Source organism: Lampris incognitus, chromosome 11 (assembly GCF_029633865.1).
Source record: "Lampris incognitus isolate fLamInc1 chromosome 11, fLamInc1.hap2, whole genome shotgun sequence".
In the NCBI taxonomy this organism is placed as follows: domain Eukaryota; kingdom Metazoa; phylum Chordata; class Actinopteri; order Lampriformes; family Lampridae; genus Lampris; species Lampris incognitus.
Genome location: NC_079221.1, coordinates 58589509 through 58608840, shown reverse-complemented (window position 1 = coordinate 58608840; position 19332 = coordinate 58589509). Strand labels below are relative to the sequence as shown.

General features: G+C 51.3%; 1 protein-coding gene across 1 annotated transcript in view; it reads right to left on the bottom strand.

Annotated features, from left to right (window-relative positions):
• The window catches only part of cerkl (ceramide kinase-like), a 204980-nt gene that overhangs the window by 179417 nt on the left and 6231 nt on the right, over positions 1-19332 (bottom strand). Inside the window, exons 4-5 of the mRNA XM_056288976.1 lie at positions 18966-19162; positions 6353-6475 (exon numbers count right to left, since the gene is read on the bottom strand). Of these exons, the coding sequence (XP_056144951.1) occupies positions 6353-6475; positions 18966-19162 (320 nt within the window). The remainder of the gene's footprint in view (positions 1-6352; positions 6476-18965; positions 19163-19332) is intronic.

Here is a 19332-nt window from a genome sequence, read left to right as displayed (position 1 = left end):
TGTGTGTGTGTGTGTGTGTGTGTGTGTGTGTGCGCTCGTGTGTGCGTTACTGTCCAGATGTCATGTTTCAGGTGGTCTGAATATGATAGAGCCTTCTCTGTTGCTCTACCAGCTGTCTCTCTCTCCCTCCCCCCCTCTCTCTCTCTCTCTCTCTCTCTTTCTCTGTCTCTCTCTCTGTCTCTCTCTGCACTGCATGCTGGGATGTTGGGTGCGTCAGCGTGAGTGAGGGCGTTGAATGAGCTTGAGAGTGTTTTTTGGCTTAATTCACTTGTTCTCTACTGCTTTCACTTTTCTTTTCTTTTCTTTTCTTCTCTACATGGTGAGGTGAGAGAAGTTTAATTTTACTTCGTCGCTGGCTGTTGGAAAGTGACTGGAGTAGCTGGTGGGAGTTTGGTGGTGTGCAGTATGGCGCCCCTCCCCGGTGAGGGCTCGCCTCCCCTGTCTATCAGACACGGGGTTAGAGTGGTGGTGGACCCGCGGTACACTGTGGAACAGGTTCTCCTGGCTGCAGGAGAACAGGTCGGTTATGAGAACATCACCTACGGCTCTGGGATGAACAAAGCCGTGGTGGCTTTTCTCCGAGAAGAGCGTTTAGTCCCCCTGCTGGTCGAGAGAGGCCTTGTGCTGGACGATCTGTTTGTAGCCGTCTCGCCATTGTTTGTGCCGTCGACACGTGTTACCGTGTCAGGCGTACCTCCGTTTATCCCAAACGAGCTCCTTGAAGGAGAACTGAGTGGTTTCGGAAAGGTTGCTGGCGGGTTCAGAACAGGTCGTCTGGGTTGTGGCGACGCCAGACTGCAGCATGTTACCTCCCTGCGGAGACAGGCCTTCATGTATTTAAATGATCCCTCAGAACATCTACAAGTGTCATTTAAGGTCAAATACCAACACGGCTTCTACACTTTGTATACAAGTTCTGGCAGCATGAGGTGCTTTGAGTGCGGCGATGTCGGCCACAAACGTTCATCCTGCCCGCACAGGGAGCCCACAGCGGGCAGCAGTACAGGCGAGCCACAGCCTGGCGGCAGGACATACCGCAACCGGTGATCCGCAACCTGGTACGGAGGGAAATGTACCAACTGAGCAGGACAGCACTACTGTAAATGACAGTAATCTGAGTGGTACTGCAGCACATGATGCAGATGTATGCAGAGACGGAGGACAGACAGAACCAGTGAGAGACAGTCACCCAGCCGAGGCTGAGAGTCAGGTCTATGCAACAGGTGAATCACACTGTGAAAATGCTGGAAATGAAGGTGAGGACATGTTAGAGGATGATAGCCTATATCTCAGTTTACTGATATTGTGTCACAAGGTGATCAGCAGTCATACTTATTAAAGGAGATTAATGATTTCCTTGATGAAACCTATGGCAGACAATTTGTGGATGTATCAGATTTCTTCTCAGATGTGGACAGGTTTGTTAGTTCTGTTATGAAAATTAGAAAAACAGCTGGATATGAAGAGCTCAGTAAGCAGAAGAGGTTTCGTCTGAAGAAGATTCTGATGAAACTCAGGAAAGAAAAGTGAGGAAAGGTTCCTTTAAATGATCAAAACTGAAATATATGTGATACACAAAAGGTGTTTTTCTCTCTTGGAAAGGTTTCGCTGTCTTATCCTTCCTTTTCTCTCTTCTTTTAATGGACGGTTTGCGAGTAGGGAGTCTAAATATTAACGGAGGACGGGATAGAGTTAAGCGAGGTGTGGTAGCTGAGCTGAGTAGAGCTAAGAACATAGATGTGCTCCCCCTACAGGAAACACACAGCTCTGCAGACAATGAGATAGAGTGGGGAATGAGTTGGGCAGGCCAGGCTTTTTTGAGCCATGGTACCAACTTTAGTGCAGGTGTAGCTGTTATTTTCTCGCAGCCAGCGCCTCCTTTTAACAAATGTTTTGACATGTGAAGTGGAGCAGGGCAGGATCCAGGTAGTTCAAGCAACAATCCGAGAAATACCTTTTGTGTTTATAAATGTGTATGCTTATAATACAGGCACTGATCGCTTGAGATTGTTTAGCAAACTGAGGGATAAACTCAAACAGTTTAATAGTGGCTCAATCATAGTGGTGGGAGGAGACTGGAATTGCACTACACACCCTACAGTTGACAGAATCTCAGAAGAGCCCCATCCACTGTCAGCTTCTTTTCTGTCCACTGTGGTTGCAGAAAACGACCTTACGGATGTTTGGAGGACACTTAATCCAACAGCTAGGCAGTACACATGGGTAAAAGCTGCTGAGGGTAGTGTCAGGGCAGCCAGGTTGGACAGGATTTACCTCAATCAAACATACAGCAACAGGTTGATTAAGTCCACGATATCACCCGTGGGATTTTCAGATCACCATTTAGTAGTGGCAGATTTTTCCTTACAAATTCAATTTCAACACTGTTCCTACTGGCACTTCGATGTGCGGCCATGATAAAGCCTTCCGTCAGTTCTTCTCTGACTTCTGGAGTCATTGGAGGCTGAGGAAGAAAGATTTTGAGAGCTTAGCTCGATGGTGGGCGGTAGGAAAAACACAAATTAGGATTTTATGTCAGCAATACAAACAACACACTCTCGGTATGGAAAAAATCTGTCTTGACAAATTAGAGAGAGAAATTAGGATATTAGAAGGCGAAGTAATTATTGGACATGATGGCAACAGCAGCACTTGGGAAAGTAGGAGGAAGGCTTTAGGTAGGTTACTACATGAGAGAGCAAAGGGTGCTTTAATCAGAACCCTAATTGCCACCATCAAAGAAATAGATGCTCCAACTTCTTTTTTCTTTAAACTCGAGAGGAAAATTAGAAGGAACAATGTGATGATGCATCTCAAACTTCCCAGGGGGGGGGGGGCAATTACAACTGATCTATCAGAGATGAGGAAGTTAGATGCAGTTGCCCACTGGGGACTGGGGTTCGCGCCCCGGTCTCGTCAGATCCGACTATGGCCGGACTCGATGAAGCAGCAATCATTGGCAACGCTGTCTTCGGGAGGGGGGCGGAGTCGGCTTGTGTTCGTCATGTGAATGCATCTCTGTGTGTGTCGGAAAAACAGTGGTTCGGCCTGGATTCGCCTTGTCACGAAAGTGGGGAGGCGCTTTCCTTCGAGACTGCCGGCCGGAGAGATGCAGTTGGCGAACGCATGCAATACGAGGGTGGGTGTTTGAATTAAAATAGGGATCAATTGGCCACTAAATTGGGAGAAAAAAGGGAAAAATCAGAAATAATTTTTAAATAGAGATGAGGAAGTTGGCCATAGACTTTTACAGCAGCCTGTTCAGTGCAGAGACCTGTGACTCTGACTGTGTGGGGGAGATACTGGAGGGACTGCCTCAGCTGGGTGAAACACAGGTGACTTCGCTGGAGTCCCCCATCTCCTTTGATGAGATATGTGCGGCGGTTCAGCAGCTCAGCTGTGGCAAAGCCTCCGGAGCTGATGGACTTCCGTCAGAGTTCTACAAGATGTTCTTGACTCTAATTGGACGAGACTTACACGATGTTTTTAAAGAATGTTTGAACTCTGGAACTCTACCTTTGAGTTGTAGAAGGGCTGTCCTGACACTGCTACCAAAAAAGGGAGATCTTAGCCTACTGAAAAACTGGAGGCCAGTTTCATTGTCATGTACTGACTATAAGATAATTGCAAAATGTCATTCAATTAGACTCAAACAGTGTATGGACACGGTTGTACATTACAGCCAGATGTACTGTGTTCCTGACCGTACAATTAAGGATAATCTTTTTTTGATACGCGACATTATTCCCATATCTAAACTCCAGGAGCTGGATGTTGGCCTGCTTTCCTTTGATCAAGAGAAGGCTTTTGATAGGATTGATCATTGCTATCTGTTCAAAATACTTCAAGGTTTTGGTTTAGGGGATAGATTTGCTAACTGGATCAAGTTGTTGTATTCAGGAGCCAGTGTTCTGTTGAAGATAGGAGGTGGACTCAGCCGACCTGTCTCTGTTAAGAGAGGTATAAGATAGGGTTGTCCCTTATCTGGGATGCTGTACTCCCTGGCCATTGAACCGCTTTTATTTCAGCTCAGGCAGGGGCTCCCAGGACTAACCTTTTCAGGGAACATCACCACTGCAGTTGGCTTATCAGCATATGCTGACGATGTCACGGTTTTCATAACAACCCAAAACGATGTACAATTTCTCAAGCAGAAACTGGCCTTATACGAACAAGCTTCCTCTGCAAAAGTCAATTGGTCAAAATCTGAGGGTCTCTTGCTGGGCGAGTGGAAAAATAGAGAAAAGCCGACATTACCAGCAGGGCTGCAGTGGAATACAGAAGGGATAAAATGCCTAGGTGTCTTACTAGGCAGTGACTGCTTCCTGAGCAAAAACTGGGAGGGTTAACTGAAAAGGTCAGTGCCCGATTGTCTAGATGGACTTGGATCCAGCCTCAGTTGTCCTATAGGGGGAGAGTCTTGATTGTTAACAACTTGATTGCCTCGATGTTCTGGCACTGGTTTACAGTTGTAGAACCTCCGGACACGCTCATACGGGAAGTACAGAAGACGCTGGTGGACTTCTTCTGGGGAGGCTTTCACTGGACCAAGTCTGCTGTACTGTTCCTACCAGTGCTAGAAGGAGGCCAGGGCCTGATTGACCTCCGCAGTCGCATCATGGCCTTTCGCCTTCAAACTGTGCAGCGTCTTTTATACCATGACCAGCGACTTTGGAGTGAAACAGCGTCTGTGTTTCTTCGGAGGGTTATGAACCTGAACTATGACAAGCACCTGTTCCTTCTGGACCTGGCTGGCATGGATTTCATGACAACACCCTTCTATCAATCTGTTCTCCGCGCTTGGGGAACGGTATTACGCACCAACAGGGACTACTCCCAGCTCTATGGCAGTGTAGGGGAGGAACCACTGTTCCGTAACCCACTGATACGCTGCAGGATGCTCAGCTCCGTAAGTGTACAGAGATCCCTCATAAGAGCTGGACTTACGAAATTAGCGTGTCTCAGATCAGGAGGACGGTGGAAGACGGCTGGCATTTTGAGCCAAGAGACTGGCTTTAAATATCTTCGTTTGATGGAGAGATTGTTGGGAGAAGTGATCAGTGCACTTCCTGGCTTCTTCAGGGAGGCACTAGGAGCGGAGTGTGGAGAGGATCAGCCAGCTATGCTGCCTGTCTTTCCATCTTTGTCAGTCCGTGCAGCAGTGGAGGAGCAGGAAGAAGTGAAGGGGGCCATTCTGTCCTTCAAAACGCCAGAACTACATGACCTCTCACTGTAAAGGTTCTCAACAGAACATCAATAGCCGGCGTGCAGGAGTCGAGGTGGTTGAGCGTGTTGGCACCAGTCTCATCCCCCAGGGGCAGCTGGAGGTCCCTGTACAAACCCCCCATTGAGAAACGCACTGCGGATCTACATTGGAGGGTGGTACACGGGGCTGTGGCTATGAACAGACATGTAGCACATGTTGATCCTAGGGTAGGGAGTCACAGCTCTTTCTGTAATGATGAGGAAACCCTACAGCACTTATGGCTCATAGGTCCCAGGTTGGGCCCTCTTTTCTCTGTACTGCAGCAGTGGCTCAGAGGTTTAGGAGAGGTTCTCGAAGACAGCCTGTTTGTCTTTGGTCCGAGGTACACGGCAGCACAGGGCAGACGTGTCACCTTGGTTAATGTTCTGATAGGTCAGGCGAAAATTAACATTTGGCTTAGCAGACGGAACAAAATGAAAGATACAGGGTCCACAGGCGTCATGCTCATGTTCAGGAGTCTAGTGGCTGCTCGGCTGAAAATAGAGTTCATGTTTTTCAAACTTAGTTCAAACTTGGAAGGATTTATCTCTATGTGGGGACAGGGGGATGTGCTGTGCACAGCGGAAGACCAAGTGCTTCTTCTTCATTTTTGAAAAAAGGGAAAATAGGGGGAAGGTCTGTATCCTTTTGTTTTTAGTGTGTATGGCAATTGCTGTGTTTTTCCACTGTGTGTATGAGTATTTGTGTTAATGTTATCTTGATGTGACTGAAGAATTGGAACATTAAAGGCTTGGTTAAAGGTCAAAGGTCTCTCTGTCTCCCTTTCTCTCCCACTCTCTCTCCCTCTCTCTCTGAACATTACTTTCTCATTTCAAAACCCTCATGCCGCTCAGTTGATTGGCCAGTCACATGTCCCCTCTGGTGTGGTGTTAACGCCTATGACGTTCTATGTATTAATCCTTGTGTATATATGTGAAGATTGTTGTGTTGTAGTGTTGTTATTCTATGTTACGTACACTGAGAGAGCCACGAAACCAGAGTCACATCCCATGTAGGGCAAACCTACATGGCCAATAAACATGACTATGATTCTGATCCTGATGTATGGTTGGTGTTAGTGTCAGGTTATTTCATCATCATGGTAACTGACCTGTCGGAGTCTCGGGGATGATGGGAGTCCAGGACACCTGGATCCGGGTCAGCAGAACATCATGGCTTTTTTTCCCCAGTTTAAAGATGCCATGCAGCAGAACCGGAGCCTCCAGCCTGCTGGAAACACACGGCACATCAAATGCAACCTGGAGTCACAAGCAGGAACATACTGGTACTTCTGCTAGATGTTGTGTCGTGCTGTATGGAGGTCTGACTGCAGTGTTTACTCTCTCTCTCTCTCTCTCTCTCTCTCTCTCTCTCTCTCTCTCTCTCTCTCTCTATCTCTCTCTCTCTCTCAATTCAATTCAATTCAGCGATGCTTTATTAGCATGACTGCATTCATTATAATGTTGCCAAAGCAGGTGACAGTGAAATAGGTTAATAGAGTATTAAACAATTTGTTTTAAATAAATGGAAAAAGGAATAGCTAGAACTGGTGGAAATATAGAACAGTATTTGAACAGTAATTGACAGTAATTGGAATAGTAATTGAGTGTTTTGGTCACTCACTGACCCTTAGGCTATGGCATTCTGACACATTGTGGATGACAAACAGAGTTTCTATTGGTGTTTGTTCGCTTTGTCTCCGCCTCCTTCACATGCAGCGATGTGATTGGTGGAGCGTGACTCAGCGCAGTGAGAGAGCACGAGATGCTTTGCCGTCTGTGATCACCACGTGACGTCACAGTGTCAAATGAAACACGCTGATTGGTCAGTGACGTCACGGACAGCTGTGCTGAACGGGCGAACCCACCACTAACTGTGTTCGTCCTGGTACAGTTAGCGCTGCACACACACTAATAGTTGCGCATGTCAACCTTATGCTAGCAGCTGGTCTGCTTAGCTAACATTAGCATATAACATTAGCATGTAACGCAGTTACATCCTAACTGCGTGCCAAAACGGCGTGCCAAAACGGGCCAGCCAGGACCCGATGAACGCCCGGGACACCTCAGTAGACGTGGTCGATGACAGGGGAACAGCTTCCGGCCACCTGCTGGTCCTGTCCACCATGGTGAGAAGGTGAGTGACCCCGTGGGAGGGGGGCAGGGGACCCACCAGGTCCACATTCACATGGTCAAAACACCTCTCGGGCACCAAGAACGGCGCCAAGGGGGCTTTGGTATGATGGTGTACCTTGGAATGCTGGCACGCCACGCAGGAGTCAGCCAAGGCCTTGACATCCTTCCTGAGGCCGGGCCAGACGAACTTGGCCCCCTCCAGCTTAGTGGACACCTTCACACCCGGGTGGGAAAGGTCATGGATAACGTCAAAAACACGGCGCCGCCAGCCGGTGGGCACCATGGGGCGGGGCTGGCCCGCGGAAACGTCACAGAGGAGCGTGGCGTTGGCACTGTCAAACACCACATCCTCCAACCGCAGCCCCGTAGCAGCCGTCCGATAGGCCTGGATGTCCGCGTTAGCGGCTTGGTCTGCAGCCATGGCAGCGTAATCGAGTCCCAAGTGAACGGACCCTGCCACCGCGTGGGAGAGGCAGTCAGCGACCAAGTTGTCCTTGCCAGCCACGTGTCCGTGGTAAACTCCGAGATGGCAGAGAGCTGACGCTGTTGGCGCCCAGACCACGGCTCGGAGGTCTTGGCCATGGCAAAAGTCAGCGGCTTGTGGTCGACGAAGGCAGTGAAACGGCGGCCTTCTAACAGGAAACTGAAGTGTCGGGAGGCGAGGAAGAGACCCAGGAGCTCCCGGTTGAAGGTGCTGTATTTCCGCTCGTTGTCCTTAAGTTGTTTGCTAAAGAAGGCGAGGGGCTGCCAGGCGCCGCCCACCCACTGCTCGCACACCGCCCCGACCGCATAGTCAGAGGCGTCGGTCGTGAGGGCAATCGGGGCAGTGGGGGGCGGGTGCGCCGGCAAAGCGGCATTGGCCAGCGCAGCCTTGGCGTCGTCGAAAGCTTCGTTCACCCCCGGGGACCAGTCTTCCTCGCCCTTGGCTTCCTTGCCCCGCAGGGCCTCGTACAAGGGCCGCATGCGGGGAGCTGCGTAGGGAATGAACCTGTTATATAAGTTCACCATGCCCAAGAACTCCTGCAGGGACTTCACAGTGCGGGGGTGTGGAAAACTGGCGACGGCGTCCACTCTGGCAGGAAGCGGAACGGCTCCTTGCGGGGAGATGCGGTGGCTGAGGGAGTCGATGGACGACAGGCCAAACTGGCACTCTGGTGGGTTGACTATGAGTCCATGCGCACTGAGCCGCTCGAACAACTGCCGCAGCTGCATCAGGTGCTCCTCCGCGGATGTGCTGGCCACGAGAATGTCATCCAAGCAAGCAAACAAGAACGACATATCCCGTAGCACAGATTCCATCAGCCGCTGGAACGTCTGCGCTGCCCCCTTGAGACCGAAGGGCATCCGCAGGAACTCAAAGAGTCCAAATGGCGAGATGACCGCTGTCTTGGGCACGTCCCGAGGGTGGACTGGTACCTGGTGGTAGCCCCGCACCAAATCTACTTTGGAACAGATGGTGGCCCCCGCCAGGTGGGCGGAGAAGTCCTGTATGTGCGGGACGGGGTACCGGTCAGGGGTTGTGGCGTTGTTCAGGCGACGAAAATCGCCGCAGGGGCGCCAACCGCCATCAGCCTTAGAAACCATGTGCAGGGGGGGAGGCCCACGGGCTGTCCGAGCAGCGCACGATGCCGAGGCGTTCCATGGTGGCAAACTCCTCCCTGGCGAACTCGAGCTTAGAGTCGAGGTGCCGAGCACGTGCGGGCCGTCGGTGGCAATATGGTGCTCCACGCCGTGCTTGGCCACCGCTGACGAGAACATGGGTGTGGTGAGGTCAGGGAACTCTGCCAGCAGGCGTTGATACGTATCTCCGGCGGCGAGCATGTTTGACAGGCCGAGCGTCCCTGCACCTCCCAGTGTGTACGGGTATGTAGCGAAAGAGACAGCGTCGATCAAGCGACGGTTCGTAACATCCACCAGCAGCCTGAAGGCGCACAGGAAGTCCGCGCCCAGGAGGGGAACCGACGCGGCCATAACCAAGTCCCAGCCGGAACACCGCCCGCCGAAACACACCTCCACATACCTGGTGCCGTAGGTACGTATGGGCGTGCCGCTCGCGGCATCCATCGGGGGGCCTTGTCCGCCGGCCGATGCAGGCAGGATGCTACGCTGAGCGCCCGAATCTACCAGCAGCCGCCGGCCAGATGAGGCGTCCTTGATAAACAACAGCCTGCTGTTCTCGCCGGCGCTCATAGCTGCTATTGAGCGCCCCCTGGCGTTTCCCTGGACGCTGAAGCTGCATGGCGGGCGACACTGCTTGGCCCTGGCACCAAACCTGTTGTGGTAATAACACAGCCCGCTGCTGTCACACTGCTGGCGGCGGACAGCCACCGCAGCCGCGGTGCCCGCTGCGTCCTCTAGCGGCAGGGGCGAGGTCTGGGTGGGGAGCACCGCATGAACGAACTGCTGCCGGTTGGCGAGGAAAATCCTGTCCGCTCCCGCACCCAGAGCGCGGTAGTCTTTGGTGGAGGAGAGGGGGGGGGAGCTGGCTAGCGCTGTGCGCACAGGCGCTGGGAGCTGCCGCAGAAACATACGGGTGAGAATGAAGGAGGGGTCCGCCGAGCCCAAAACGGCCAACATCTTCTCCAGCAGCTTCTCCATCTCCGACAGCTGGAAGAGCTGCCAAAGGAAGCCTTGATGCGCCGTATTTCCCCACAGCCGGGGGGCTTCCAGTAGCCCCATAGCTCGGGCCGTGGTCCGGGCATCCAACGCCGCCACCACATGGAAACACCTCGTACTGTACCGCGTTATTCCTCCCAGCTCGAACCGGGCTTCAATGTGCTGAAACCATGGCCGGGCGGGGACGGTGCTGCCAAAACTCGGGCTACTTCCCCGTCGCTGCTGAGATGCTAGCGCTAACATGACCGTACCGTTAGCATCACTCGGAACCGGAGCGGTGTCGTCATCGCTTTGGGTCGACATGTTCGTTGTCAACGTGCGGGGTCACCAATGGGGGAGTGCAGGAATGAGGAGACGGAGAGGTCGAGGCGAGTCCATCCCGTTTACTCGCCACACAAAACAACCCCGATACAGCACAATCTCTCCTGGCAACCAGCTAACCAACCGCTAGCTGCTGCTAACATGGCTCCGCCCCGGAAACTCTAAGTAGGGCCTACGTCATCACGCTGAACGTCCGCCTTAAAGGAGCAGCAGCCCCTGCTGAATCTACCCTAAATTGTGTATATATATATATATATATATATATATATATATATATATATATATATATATATATATATATATATATATATATATATATATATATATGATAACCCAGCCACTGAGGATGCACAAGCCAGTGCATCCTTAGTGCCGGTCCCAAGCCCGGACAAATGGGTGTTGCAAGTGTAGGTGCATATAAATAACAGACAGAGTCGGGCTGTGTCGCTTAGTAACGTATTCACCGGCTGTGCCCATAACGCAACTGAGGCATGTTACACAGGGCAAGTATACATCAATCAGTGCCCCCAGGGGGAGCTGTTGGCTGCATAACATCACCCTACAACATCTCCCTTCCTTTCATAGAATACACTACCAAACAATATAATGGATAGTATTAGCCATTAGAACATTGGTGCTCATATCCCAATATTAAAATAGTGCAATGGAAATAGTGCATCAAGAAGGAACAGCAAGTCCATATCAACCAAAACCTCTGCAGAACAATAATGACAAAATGGTAGCATCAGAACATCCACAAGACCACTGAATAAGAACATTAGAAGTGAACATACAGTGTATGACCTAGAGGTCAAGTCTATCTGGAGGCTTAATCTGCCTCCCGCTCCGGGAGAAGGCCCGGCCCTGTAACTCACGGCATGGTGTGGTCACAGCCTGTGGGGGAGATGGCGGCGACCTCGGGGCTGACGACCTTGGAGACATTACAGGGCTGCTGACGACTTCCTCCATGCTGCCCCCGTCCACATGGCCCCCTTCAGCTGCGCACTGCTCCGGTGGCCGTGTTGTGTGGGCTGACGGCTGTGGAGGGGCGCCCTCTGCTGGTCAGAGATCAACCCTGTTGCGACGGTACGTGGTCCCTCCACGTTGACGAGATAGGACCGCGGTCCCACCTGCTGCAGGCATACTCCTCTCCTCCATCGGCCTGTCCTGTCACCCGGGATTGGTTTCATCCTGACAGGCTGGCTGACGTTTAGCTCTGGCAGATCCCTCGCAGTTCTGTCATATGTCAGCTTCGCTGCCTGATGCTTCACCCTCAGCTTGTCTGTGACCCCAGTGATGATCTGAGGTGCTAGCAGCTGGTCGGCCACAGGGAGAAGAGTTCTCAGCCTCCGTGACATCAGCCGTTGTGCTGGGCTGCAGCGCATGTCCTCAGTGGGCGTGTTTCTCCAGTGTAGAAAAGCCTTCCAGGGGTCTTCGTCGGCCCGGTCTGCTTTTCTGCATAGGCCTTTCACAATCTTCACTGCAGACTCTGCTTTGCCGTTAGCTTTTGGGTGTCTCGGGGAGGACGTGACATGTTCGAAGCCCCACTCCCTCGCAAACGCCCGAAACTCTCCACAATCAAACTGACCTCCACAGTCGGAAATGACCCGGTCAGGGATACCGTACCGTACAAACTGCGCCTTGCACCTCCGGATGGTCGTTTCTGCCGACAGGTCTGGGAGTAGATCAATCTCCCAGAAGTCTGAATAGTGATCCACCATGAGCAGGAAGTCCTGCCTTGCGTAGCTGAACAAGTCCATGCTCACCAGCTGCCAGGGACGTGTGGGGAGCGGGTGTGACATCATAGTCTCTTTCTGTTGCTCGTGTGCATACTCGTTACACACTGAGCACTGCTGCACATAGTCTTTGATTTCCCCCTGCATATTTGGCCAGTAGAGAGTATCCCGGGCCTGTCTATAACAAGCCTCACCCCCCCACGTGGTTGTAGTGGATCCGTTTCAGCATCTCAGGACGCATAGCTTTCGGAATGATGACAGGCTGGCTCCTAAAAAGCACACCGTCCTGTGGGCTTATTTCATCTCTGATGGCCCAGTATTCTCTGACGGCTATGGGGCTCTCCTCTTTGTGTTCTGGCCATCCCTCCAGCACGACCGACTTGAGTGTTTGAAGACACACATCCTCCTCTGTGTGTTTTCGAATCTGTGCGAGGCGTTGGCTGGTGACGTTTAGATAGTCTGCCTGCTGAATGGCTGCCGTGTCGTACTGCACCTGCTGCATGCTGCAGACCATTTCACGTCTGTACTGAGTGTCCGTTCTCTGTGGCGGGTGGTGGCTCTGCTGAGCGTGTCACTGATGTACATTTCAGGCCTGGCTTGTACATCACCATGAGGCAGTAGTTCTGAAGTGTGAGGAGCATGCTTTGAAGCGCTTTGGTGCACTGAGAAGGGGCTTGGTGAAGATTGACACCAGCGGGCGGTGGTCGGTCTCTGCAGTCACATCACCCCTCCCATATAGGTAGTAGTGGAAGCGTTGACAAGTGAATACGATGCTCAGCACTCCTTCTCAATCTGTGCATAGTTTTGCTCCGTCTGGTTCAGCGCGGAGGCGAACGCGACCGGCTGTCCCCCCTGAAGCAGGCAGCAGCCCAAACGGTCTGACTGGAGTCGCTCTGTATGGTGACTGGCTTGCTGACATCATAGTAACGTAGTACTGGCACCGCCGGACCAGCGTCTTGATTTCCTTCATAGCAGCATCATGTTTGGGCAACCAGTGCCACAGCACACCTTGGTCAGCAACCTTCTCAGCGGTTCACACACCTCTGACAAGCGGGGCATGAACCTCGATAAACAGTTAACGAAGCCGACACACCGCTGAACGCCTTTGCATCCGTGGGGTTTGGCATGTCCAGGACTGCCCTGACCTTCTCGGGATCAGCTTTGAGGCCCTCCCGACAGTATGTGGCCGTGGAAGCGGACCTCCCTCACACGAAACAGTAGCTTTTTTATGCTCAGCCTCAGCTTCACTTCCCTGCATCTGTCCATCAGAGCAATGAGGTTTGCGTCGTGGTTGCGAACGGCCTCCTCCTCCGTGTCCCACAGCCGACTATGAGGATGTCATCGGCTATGGGCTCAATTCCTTTCAAACCGGCCAGCAGCTCATGTTGTTTCCTCTGGTACAGCTCTGGTGCGACTGACACGCCGAAAGGAGCTTCAGCCATCGCTTTCTACCCCACGGCGTCCAGAACGTTGTCATCAGGCTGCTCTCCTCATCAAGCGACACTGCAAGAATGCATCGCGCGCATCCACCAGGGTGAAGATATGTGCCTTAGGCAGCTTGTACAGCAGCTCATCTAAAGTGGGCATGAGGTAATGGGACCTTTTCAGGCTCGGTTAAGTGGCTTGGGGTCGATGCAAAGCCTCACTTTGTCCGGCTTCTTCACTATGACCAGATTGCTAATCCAGTCTGTGGGCTGAGTGACTGTGGTTAAGAGTCCATCCTTTTCATATTGGTCCAGCTGCGCCTTAACAGCTGCCTTGAGGGCCACCGGGACATTTCTTGGTGCACACTGGACAGGGGCCACAGTGCTATCCAACTCGAAGTGAACATCACCCGGCAGTGACTCGACTGGGCTGGTGAACACGTCATTGTAAGTGTTAATGAGACAGCCTTTGGTTAGCTCACCTGTCTTGCAGCGCTCCACTTTATTCAGCTCTTCGGAATGGTGAAGCGTATCAAGCCAAGTCTCTCGCATGTCTCCCCTGAAAGCAAGGGCTTCTGGCTGGTGCGCACGACCTCAAAGTCCAGTCTGTGCGTCTTGCCCCTGATGACACACTGTGTGCTGTACACGCCCATTGAGCTCATCCACTCACTGTTGTAGAGTCTCAGCCTGGTGAGACTCTTCTGAAGAGGCACTCTAGGCGCCAGTCTCATCTTGTCTTTCAAGCTCATCACGTTGCAGGTGGCTCCAGAGTCAAGCTGGCACCTCTGGACCCCTCTGTGCAGTGGCAGGTTTACAAACCACTTTTTCCTTTGAGTGTTCACAGCCCCCACGCTCTCAGCCGTGTACACATCCCTCTCATCGCGGTCGCTGTCCTCCGGGTCCCCTAGCGGCGGGTCATCCACAGCGTTCAACTGACGTGCTTGCTGGCCTCTTTTCATGCATACTTGGCAAAGTGATTAGCAGTGCCACACAAGCGACATGACTTTCCAAATGCGGGGCACAGGTCTCGCCCCCGTCTGTGCGGTGTGCCACAGTACTTGCATTCACCTGTGCCTCTCTGTGGCTGTGCAGATGTGTTGTGGGCTCGGATGCCTGCTGGTAGGTCTCCGTCCTGGTCGCTGTCCATGTGCTACATTGATGCTCTCCCCAGTCACAGAGCTGCTAAGTGACATGGATTTTAACTTATTGTCCAACACCTCCGCTGCACGGCAAATGTCAATAGCTCCTCCAACTTAAGCTCCTTTTCTCTTAGCATGCGTCGTCTGGCGCCCTCATCAGTTGTTCCCAGAACAAGCCTGTCCCTTATAAGCTCGTCTCTTATAGCTCCATATTCACATGTGGCAGCCTTTTCTCTCAGTCTCGTGACAAAAGCATCCACAGGTTCTCCTTCCTCTTGTTAAGGTTGCCCAAAACATACCTCTCAAAGATGAGGTTTTTGGTAGGTGTGAAGTATTATTCCCCCAGTTTGTCGAGTATCGCTCCGGCGTCTTTCTGCTCTTCCGCTGTGAGTCCCAGGTTGTGCAGGTAAACATGAGGCTTCCTTCCCCATTAGCCTCCGGAGCGTCGCTGCCTGCACCGGCTTCTCTGCCTTGTCGATCCCGGTCGCAAGCAAATAATCCTCAAACTCTGATGGAAAGCTAGCCCCGTTGCTGTGAAGATACCCAGTCATCTTCATGGGCTCCGGCGGCGGAATATTGGAAGCCATCGTCTTGGCTCGACGCTAATGCTAGCAGGTTAACTGAAACTTCTAGCTACGCTTAGTAAAAAAATAAATGCTCGCTGTTCAAGCAACAGGCAACGTAAGACTCACGTTGGGTTCCAATACAGCTTCTGACACCATGTTGCAGGTGTAGGTGCATATAAATAACAGACAGAGTCGGGCTGTGTCGCTTAGTAACGTGTATTCACCGGCTGTGCCCATAACGCAACTGAGGCATGTTACACAAGGCAAGTATACATCAATCAGTGCCCCCAGGGGGAGCTGTTGGCTGCATAACATTACCCTACAACAATGGGGAGGGTTGCGTCAGGAAGGGCATCCGGCGTAAAATCTTTGCCAAATTAAATATGCGGATCATATATAAGACTTACATGCCGGATCGGTCGAGGCCCGGGTTACCAACGACCGCCACCGGTACTGTTAACCAGCAGGGTGTCGGTGTAAACTATGCTACTGTTGGGCGAAGGAGAAGGAGAGGGGGAAAGCATGTCCAGAGGCAGCTAGAGAGGAGGAAGGGTAGGCATGTGGAGGTGAGAGTTGGAACTTTGAATGTTGGCACTATGACCGGTAAAGGGAGAGAGCTGGCTGACATGATGGAAAGAAGAAAGGTAGGCATACTGTGTGTGCAAGAGACCAGGTGGAAGGGGAGTAAGCCAGGAGTATCGGAGGTGGGTTCAAACTCTTCTACCATGGTGTGAATGGAGGAGTAATGGGGTAGGGGTAATACTGAAGGAAGAGTATGTCAAGAGCGTGCTGGAGGTGAAGAGAGTGTCAGACAGAGTGATGAATATGAAGCTGGAAATCGAAGGTGTATTGATGAATGTTATCAGCGCATATGCCCCGCAAGTTGGGTGAGAGATGGATGAAAAAGAAGAATTCTGGAGTGAGTTGGACGACATGGTGGAGAGGGTACCGAAGGAGGAGAGAGTGGTGATTGGAGCGGACTTCAATGGGCATGATGGTGAAGGGAACAGAGGTTATGAGGAGGTGATGGGAAGGTATGGAGTCAAGAAGAGAAATGTGGAAGGACAGATGGTGATGGATTTTGCGAAAAGGATGGAAATGGCTGTGGTGAATACATATTTCAAGAAGAGGGAGGAACACAGGGTGACATACAAGAGTGAGGAAAGTGCACACAGGTGGACTATATCTAATGTAGAAGGCGCGATGTAAAAGGGATTGGAGACTGCAAGGTGGTGACAGGGGTGAACGTAGCTAGGCAGCATCGGATGGTGGTCTGTAGGATGACTTTGGAGACCCAGAAGAGGAAGCGAGTGAAGACACAGCCGAAGATCAAATGGTGGAAGTTGAAGAAGGGAGACTGTTGTGTGGAGTTCAGCAGGAGTTAAGACAGGCACTGGTGGTAGTGAAGAGTTGCCAGATGGCTGGAAAACCACTGCAGAAATAGTGAGGGAGACAGCTAGGAAGGTACTTGGTGTGTCATCAGGACAGAGGAAGGAAGACAAGGAGACTTGGTGGTGGAATGAGGAAGTACAGCAAAGTATACAGAGGAAGAGGTTGGCAAAGAAGAAGTGGAATAGTAAGAGAGATGAAGAAAGTAGACAGGAGTACAAGGAGATGCAGCGTAAAGCAAAGAGAGAGGTGGCAAAGGCAAAGGAAAAGGTGTATGGTGAGTTGTATGACAGGTTAGACACTAAGGAAGGAGAAAAGGACTTGTACCGATTGGCTAGACAGAGAGACCAAGCTGCAAAGGATGTGCAGCAAGTTAGGGCGATCAAGGATAGAGATGGAAATGTGCTGACAAGCGAGGAGAGTGTGCTGAGAAGTGGAAGGAGTACTTTGAGGGGCTGATGAATGAAGAAAATGAGAGAGAGAGAGAGAGAGAGAGAGAGAAGGTTGGATGATGTGGGGATAGTGAATCAGGAAGTGCAGTGGATTAGCGAGGAAGAGAGGGTAGCTATGAAGAGGATGAAGAGTGGAAAGGCAGTTGGTCCTGATGACATACCTGTGGAGGCATGGAGGTGTTTAAGAGAGATGGCAGTGGGGTTTTTAACTAGATTGTTTAACACAATCCTGGAAAGTGAGAGGATGCCTGAGGAGTGGAGAAGAAGCATACTGGTACCGATTTTCCAGAACAAGGGCGGTGTGCAGAACTGTAACAACTACAGAGGTATAAAGTTGATCAGCCACAGCATGAAGATTTGGAAAGAGTAATAGAAGCTAGGTTAAGAGGAGGAGAGGTGGTGATCAGCAGCAGCAGTATGGTTTCATGCCATGAAAGAGCACCACAGATGTGATGTTTGCTTTGAGAATGTTGATGGAGAAGTATAGAGGAGCCAGAAGGAGTTACATAATGTCTTTGTAGATTTAGAGAAAGCATACGACAGGGTGCCGAAAGAGGAGGTGTGGTATTGTATGAGGAAGTCAGGAGTTGCAGAGAAGTATGTAGGAGTGTGCAGGATATGTATGAGGGAGGTGTGACAGTAGTGAGGTGTGTGGTTGGAGTGACAGATGGGTTCAAGGTGGAGGTGGGATTACATCAAGGATCGGCTCTGAGCCCTTTCTTGTTTGCAATGGTGATGGACAGGTTGACGAAGGAGATCAGGCAGGAGTCTCCATGGACGATGATGTTCGTGGATGACATTGTGATGTGTAGTGAGAGTAGGGTGCAGGTGGAGGAGAGCCTGGAGAGGTGGAGGTATGCACTGGAGAGAAGAGGAATGAAAGTCAGTAGGAGCAAGACGGAATACCTATGCGTGAATGAGAGGGAGGACAGTGGAATGGTGAGGACGCAAGGAGTGGAGGTGACAAAGTGTATGAGTTTAAATACTTGGGGTCAACTGTCCAAAGTAACGGGGAGTGCAGGAGAGAGGTGAAGAGAGAGTGCAGGCAGGGTGGAGTGGGGAGAAGAGTGTCAGGAGTGATGTGTGACAGAAGGGTACCAGCAAGAGTTAAAGGGAAGGTTTACAAGATGGTTGTGAGACCAGCTATGCTGTATGGTTTGGAGATAGTGGCACTGATGAAAAGACAGGAGGAGGAGCTGGAGGTGGAGGTGGCAGAGATGAAGATGATAAGGTTTTCACTGGGAGTGATGAAGAAGGACAGGATTAGGAAGGCGTATATTAGAGGGGCAGCTCAGGTTGGACGGTTTGGAGACAAAACAAGAGAGACAAGATGGAGATGGTGTGGACATGTGTGGAGGAGAGATGCTGGTATACTGGGAGAAGGATGCTGAATATGGAGCTGCCAGGGAAGAGAAGAAGAGGAAGGCCAAAGAGGAGGTTTATGGAGGTGGTGAGGGAGGACATGCAGGTGGCTGGTGTGACAGAGGAAGATGCAGAGGACAGGAAGAGATGGAAACAGATGATCCGCTGTGGCGCCCCCTAACGGGAGCAGCCGAAAGTAGTAGTAGATATGAGATATGAGATATGATATATATATGAGATATGATATATATATGATATATATATATATATAATATACATTATATCATATATATATCATATATATATATGATATATGATATATATATATATATAATATACATTATATCATATATATATCATATATATATATATATCATATATATGATATATATATGATATATCCATCCACTATCTGAACCGCTCATCCTGCTGTCAGGGTGGCGGGATGCTGGAGCCTGCTGCTCAGCAGTCATTGGGCAGCAGGTGGGGGGACACCCTGGACAGGCCGCCAGGCCGTCACACACACACACACACACACACACACACACACACACACACACACACACACACACACACAGACCTTGTGACTTCCTCTGTCGTCTGGTGTTGTTGTGGTTCAGTTTGTGTCTTGTGTCTCCTCTTGTTGCCTCCGGACTTGTTGCCTCCGGACTTGTTGCCTCCGGACTTGTTGCCTCCAGACTTGTTGCCGCCGGACTTGTTGCCTCCGGACTTGTTGCCTCCGGACTTGTTGCCGCCGGACTTGTTGCCTCTGGTCTCCTGCGGTTCGGGTCCCGCAGCTCCCCGAGAGCCGGGAACATCGTGCTGCAGACCGTCGGGACGTTTCCTTCCGGCAGCACGTTTGTTTTCCGGTCGCCTCGGAGATTATTTACCGACACGCGCCCGAGCTCCCTCGGGCACGCGGCAGGTCCTCCGGTGAAACCACTTTC